General features: G+C 32.3%; 1 protein-coding gene across 1 annotated transcript; it reads left to right on the forward strand.

Annotated features, from left to right (window-relative positions):
- The first annotated feature begins 1,075 nt into the window (after positions 1 to 1,075).
- On the forward strand, positions 1,076 to 5,859 carry LOC125503142 (protein Skeletor, isoforms B/C-like). The gene is made up of 4 exons (XM_048663122.1): positions 1,076 to 1,287; positions 4,717 to 4,936; positions 4,995 to 5,342; positions 5,646 to 5,859. The coding sequence occupies exons 1-4, from the start codon at positions 1,245 to 1,247 to the stop codon at positions 5,842 to 5,844; spliced, it is 810 nt and encodes a 269-aa protein (XP_048519079.1). The 5' UTR covers positions 1,076 to 1,244; the 3' UTR covers positions 5,845 to 5,859.
- Positions 5,860 to 6,707: the final 848 nt, after the last annotated feature.

The following is a 6,707-nucleotide window of genomic DNA, read 5'->3' on the forward strand; positions in this document are numbered from 1 at the left end:
GTCAATTATCACTTCAATCATATGGTTTGCAGACACCCGCCTATTGTTCAATTACAGTGTAGATGGAACGCCAGCAATACATTGTATGTCGATTAGATTCATATTAACATGGCGTGGAGAACCACAACTGTTTATCTTCGAGGAAATCATTGATTTAACCACAACCGGTTTTTTGGCAAATTTCAGTTTTTATACCTTCACCTAGTCGCAAATGTGGTTTATCAACATCATCAGCTCAATTCCTCATTTTTTTATTTTATCCATTTGTACTTGCACAATGAATATCATGTAACGAACTTTTATAGAGTAGATTTATTTGATGATTCACGAGCAATCAGATTTTCAACATCGTTAGCAAAACATATATGAAACTTCAGGAAAATGGAAATTCTGTGTCTTTTGAGAGTCACGATTAAGGCACAGTAACGGTTTTTCTCGAGTAAATAAAATAGCAGCTAAATAATAGTAACTTAAGTAACAGCGAAGAAATGTGCTAATTAGGCACGAAAAGGATATGATGCTCACTCAGATTTAAATTCTAGGAAGGAAAAACCTGGTATATTGGAATTCTGCCCATTCACACCGCTATATCCGTTATTGATTGTGACATTAAATAAAAACGGAAATCATTAATATACATTTAATGTGTAAGTGAATCATCGAATGTCACGCTCCATTCACACTGCCTACAATTTTGTACTACAATTTTTCGTTTTTTTTTTAAGAGCTGTGAGGAATAAAATAAAACCTACTACCCACCTGACAACAAACCAAATATTTTCATGATTATTCTACGGTTTGTGGTAACATTACAGCATAAGGATTTATTGCCAATAGTCCGATGGAAAATGGCATAAACTAAAACAAAAAACGAAATGTAAGACATATTTGTGGTGCAAATACCAATTAATTTCAAAATTTGTCGGCACCTTCAGAAAAAATATTAACAAACCATTTTTGCAACAAACAAACTAGCTGGTTATAAAGGAAAAACTGTAAGTGTTGCCGTTAATTCTTTGACCATATCCGCATTTACGCTAAAACTACTATTGGTACTGTTAACCATGATGGCGACTTCGTTATTAGAAAGTTGAAATCGAAAGCGGTCTTGAGTCCGCATTCAGTGGTACGACATACTGAAGGTTAATTTAAGAATATGTTCATTACTTAGACAGTCAAGACAAATATTTCGGAAAGTTTTTAAAAATGTGTAGTGACTTTACGTGCAATATTGGAATTAAAAAATGATTTCATGTGTGATCCTAGTTATATTGCTGTGTTCTTCAGGTAACTCGCACGTACATTTTTATCCGTTCTTTACTGCACCTTAAAATTCGGCTATAGCAACTGCTGTCGTGACCAAAAAAATTGTCTGTTTCTTCATTTGTTCATTTGTGCTTTGTTCTTGCTTAAAGGATTAAAATAATTCTAATTAACGTTTTTACTCAAATAAGATTTATTACTCAGACCGCAAATAAAATAATTTCAAAAAACAATTTCGCTATATTAACATATCGAAGTAGCAAATCAAAATATGTGTATAGGTAGTATATGTGAAAATACCTAGAAAATAAAGCATTAGATAAGCTTAATGTGAATATACCTATTGATTGGAGTGAACTGTAAGTACCTATTAGGAGTTTCAATCAGAACATTTAAATTGATTGAACGAAAATTTGCAAAAGACGAAAATTTTTAACAAGTACCGAAACTCATTTTAGAAATGTTTTATTAACACTATAAATCAAAGCAACTACGGATTTGCTCTCCAAAAATATGGTTTTACCTTAAATAGAATAGTAATCTTGACGTCAATGTTGCAAAACTCTTTGAAAAGTAGGAACTTCAAGGGACTTCAGCCAACGACTCTGACCTTCAGAAAAAATCATAATCAGGTACAAATCTTTCGGATAAAGTACCAAGTATAGCCGATCTTGGATAATGTTAAGTCACATCTGAGCATCACTATTTTTAGATCTTTCTCATCGAGTACTGGTGATAAATTTTCCTGTGATAAAACCAAAAAATTAATGTTTTTGAAAAAGAGCAGGGAAAATGTAGACTTTACTAAAGACTGCAAGTGACCGATCCCAACATTTTTCACTTTTCAGGCCAGCCATTACAACAGTGTTTCTTTCACTGAATACTCGCATATTCCAGAGGTTTTAGAGGTTTTACTGGCCTCAAACCACACAATTTTTTTGTTGGTCGGCTTTGATGCAATTAATTAATTTGCTCTCAATTTGAAACGTCCCGGCCGTCAATAAAGCGCTTTTATCAACCACATTTATATTGTTTGGCAACAGCAATGCATTTAGTTTCATGAAAATAGATGCGGAAGGTTTTCATGTGCCATCGTTTCCTAAATACAAGATTTTACAATTTTCGCTGATCTAATTTTGGTTAAATTGACGACTTAATATATTTTTACACACTGATAATAATGTTTTATAGCAATTAAATATAAGCAATGATCCAATATAAGCAAAAAATTGTGCCTATACTCACTCAAGGAACTCCACAAAATAATTTTTGTTGTATGCTAAATATGAATGCCTACGTTCACAAGTAGTGTGCGGCCTATCTGTGCAAAAATACATCAATATCAAGAACCACAAGTGGTTTATTTACCGTCCAAGCAAAAAATGGTGAGAGATAAGTAGCCAAAAAGACCAACATAATTTTGTTCAACGACACGTTAGAAGCGAAAGATGGTGGCTCTTTACAAATCTTGCAAGTTTCAAGAAAGTAGTATGGATACAGAAAATTAAGTCAGCTCAGAAAAAACCTATGCCGGAAGTGTTATAAAAGGCTTGTGTAAATTATATTATACTTAACATCAAAGGTAGTTCTGATGTACTCGGAAGTTTTCACATTTTACGAAAATCGGCTGAACAAAAGTCTTCTATCAGATGCAAAAAACTGTACCAACATCAAGAGAGCTGTTCTCCTTATTAAAACCTATTCCATTATTAGATTCCTTGGATTGTTTCATTTATCATAAAACCATAAAGATGTTCTAATATTTCCTGTCTTAGCAATTATTCTAGGCTAACAGATTAAGAATTAATTAACACAACTTAAACTAATTGGTTGGGACTTAAACGAGCGATTCCATATTCACAGCGATATAGACTCTAGAGATATTCTAAATAGAACGTCTCTGCATTCAAGGATCCAGTTAGAGCACACGTAAATGGGTCTATTGAGGAGAGTGGATATGTTGTCGACGTATTTCAGAAAATGTTGGTCTTGCAGATTATAGAAACCTTGCGTAATGAGTCAAGCAATCACAATTACTTTTTCAAATGATCGACAAAATTTCGAGTAACCAGTTGCATTGCAAATTAAAAAATCGATATTCGAAATTTGACTCAATTTTATTGTATTACAAAAGCAAACTTTGTTATCCCTAAATATTAATTGTAAACAGCTCATTAAAATGCTTCTAATTAATAGAAAAACTGATGGTAATTGGCAAGGGCGCATACATGGCAAAATTAGCTAATATCTCAGCCGAAAAATAGGTTTGTCAGTTACCATTAATTTTTATAAATAGTTGGCTCTGGTATTTGCTCAACTTATAAAAGGAACGCGTACTTGATTGAGTTCTGCGCCTCTTCTCAGTGATTTAGGATTTCCAGCAAAGCTCAGAAGGGACAGATCCATTCCAGAAAACCATTTTCATAATTGTCAGTTATATGCGAACATGTCCGATATACAGTTTGCCACTCTGAAGATTCCCAACATGTTTACACTCTTTATTTATTTCCTCAGTGAGTTTTTCATAAAGGTTATCACAGCTGTTGAAATGTTTGATCACACTTATGATTACGAGTCGTATGCCATTTTAATTATTATTAAATTAACAAATTTAAATAGTGAAATGCTGGCTTCTGTAAAAACGTAATGATATTATAATGAACTCACTCAACAACTAGGTGGAAAGCTTAGATCTACTGATGAAACCTAAAAGTTCGAAAGCGGTTTCAAGATTATATCCTGTTATTTAGATAAATGCTGCTTCATTTTCTAACGGACGTTTATTGAACTAAATTTTCATTGGTAATTAGTTAATTTTTAAGATAACTTGCATAATCTATAGGTTTAGACAGTCAATCATAGGAAAAATTTAGCCAGTATCAATTGCAGTCAGTTTCCCTGATTTGCAATGTTATACGATTACGCAGATCCAATCTCCCTCGATCCTAAATCAATGTTTCATATGTTTTTAAATTTGTTACTTTAATTTTAATTTTATGACTTGCTATATTCAGGACATGGATATCGGATAAAAACGCAACAATGTGAATAAGGAATTGTTGTGCATGACTATTTATTGCTATTTACTATGTCGCAAAGTGCCAAAACGAAAAATTTTATGCAGAATAGAGCCAATAATCACACTCATTAACGTCTTAAAAGAAAAGATCAAGATAACCTTGTATTGTTGGCTAGGAATATTCGTCTACAAATTCAGCATAAAACACACTTCAAAACAGAAATAATTTAAAAAATCAAGAAAATATTTATTAAAAGCAATATTTCGATACGTGTAATAAACCCCTACTTTCGGTCGAGCTGATCGGTAATACGCCATCCGAGAAACACCAAATCAAAAATCTGCAAAAAGCAATTAGTAACATAGTTAACTCACAAACGACAATTTAGAAACAAATGTGAATCATTGTTCTAACAAAGTCGATTTTTTTTCAGTTTTCAGTCAAGATGACGAAGGTCCATACAAAGGAAAATTTATAGGTAAACTTAACTCTTATCACCACCAAGTATCCGGAGACGTATATGCTGTAGACAAATATACTCTCCTCCTGACCTCGTTCAACTACGATGGTAATGGAGCCGATACCTTTTTCTGGGCCGGAGCTGCAAACAGGCCCGGCCCTCAAGGATTTATTGTTCCCGATTCACGTGGGAAGTATGTAGCATTTAATTCGAATCAAGGCTTTCTAATAAATACATTTTCTTGGTTTCAGAACTAATGTGCTTGATCGCTACTTTAATAAAGACTTCACTCTAGTTCTACCAGAAAAGAAAAAAATTACAGATATTAAATGGTTTGCCATATATGATATTTGGTCTCAAAATACGTTCGGAGATATTTATATTCCCGAAGAATTTGAACCACCAGTGGCTCAAAAAGTATCTCAACTCACCGGCAAAACGAATTCCATTAGTACAATTTCAATTGAAATCTTAGACGCTAAACAAATTAAGCTGATTGGATTCACTTACGATGGAAAAGCTAAAGATGCGTATTTTTGGGTGGGTGTTGGAGCTCAGCCAGTATCTAAAGGATTTAAAGTACCAGACGAATATGGATAGTAAGTAGCAGACAACCAGAATAAAAGTTACCGAGCTGGGTATATATTTTTTTGTCTATTTTTTTGTTCTGTTTTGAAATAACATGTATAAAATGTAAAATCACATAAAAAAAGTCAGACAGATATTGTAAGTAGAGTAGGTGCTAGTACCTAGTTTCTGCTTGAAATTATGCTAAATTTAATTTATTTAAAAACATGTTAAATAAAGTTTAATCAAATGCTCAATAATAAATTAACGGGCAAAAGTGAATGGGGACTTTTGCAATTTATTCCTAATTTTGTAACTCTAATTTATCATTTCAGCTTGGATTCCCTTAAGGCATATAAGAACAAAACCATAATCTTAGAAATTCCAGGGGATCTCACGATTTTTAATATAGATTGGTTCAGCATATTCGACCATGACACAAATACAAATCTGGGCTCGATTATTATTCCAGAAGCACTGAACGTTCCTCCCTCTTTGGTGAAAGTCACTGTAAGTAATTTAATCTCTTTATAAACGCGTAATGTCAATTTTCTGAAAATGCATAAAATATATAAATATGAAAAGTGGGATTGTATTAAACGAGATGTTGAAAGAATGTGTTAATAATTTGATGTCCGTGCTTTTTTAAAAACATTCGACAGCAGTTCAAAAATTTAAAAAAATATTGAACAAAAATTTTTTTGTAATACAGCGATAATTTGGAATTTTTGTAGTTGTTTAGAATATAAAATTAACTTGCTATTATGGTCACAAAAGTACTATTATTTCAAAAGGCAGTTTTTTTATATTGCTATAACAAGCACAATAGTAACATACGCTTGTGACATAAGCAATAACGTTATAACACAAAAATATTCAAAAACCGGTTAAAATTTTTGTAGCAACGTTGAAAAGTGGAAAATGTTGAAATCCGTCTGGATAGAATGTTTAGTAAAACAACTTTTTATGTAAATACGCAAATGCAGAAAAAAAAGCAAATAGATTTCGTACAGGTCAGGATAAAGTCTTATATTTCAAACAGTTGAAAATGGAAAAAAAAATTAAATTTTATTTTAAGAATAACAATAAAGTGTAATGCATAATAATAGATCCTTCTCATTATAAGTTATAACCGGTATTGGTACACGGGACGTTAAAATTAGACGGAAGCGTAGGGACTTACATGGCAAATTCAGTGTGGTACGAAAATCTGGTATAATTTCCAGTTAAAGTTATTTAGTACGAACAGGAAGGTCGAAATTAAATATTTTTATTTTTATTTGAATTACCTCAACTTACTTGTAAGTGAAAGCTTACCTGACTATTATTGTACTGTATTTCCAAAACTGGTTCAAAGTCAGAACATCAAACTGAATTTGTCAAATGTGTTATTTGAG

This window comes from Dendroctonus ponderosae, unplaced genomic scaffold (assembly GCF_020466585.1).
Source record: "Dendroctonus ponderosae isolate FM_Combo_2020 unplaced genomic scaffold, Dpon_F_20191213v2 Dpon_F_20191213_120, whole genome shotgun sequence".
In the NCBI taxonomy this organism is placed as follows: domain Eukaryota; kingdom Metazoa; phylum Arthropoda; class Insecta; order Coleoptera; family Curculionidae; genus Dendroctonus; species Dendroctonus ponderosae.

What these genes read in the sequence shown, in the direction of transcription:
- LOC125503142 (XM_048663122.1), top strand. Translation starts at nt 1,245, where the DNA reads ATGATTTCATGTGTGATCCTAGTTATATTGCTGTGTTCTTCAG. An exon ending in TATATTGCTGTGTTCTTCAG is followed by an intron (nt 1,288 to 4,716) that starts GTAACTCGCACG and finishes ATTTTTTTTCAG; the next exon opens with TTTTCAGTCAAGATGACGAA. An exon ending in GTTCCCGATTCACGTGGGAA is followed by an intron (nt 4,937 to 4,994) that starts GTATGTAGCATT and finishes TCTTGGTTTCAG; the next exon opens with AACTAATGTGCTTGATCGCT.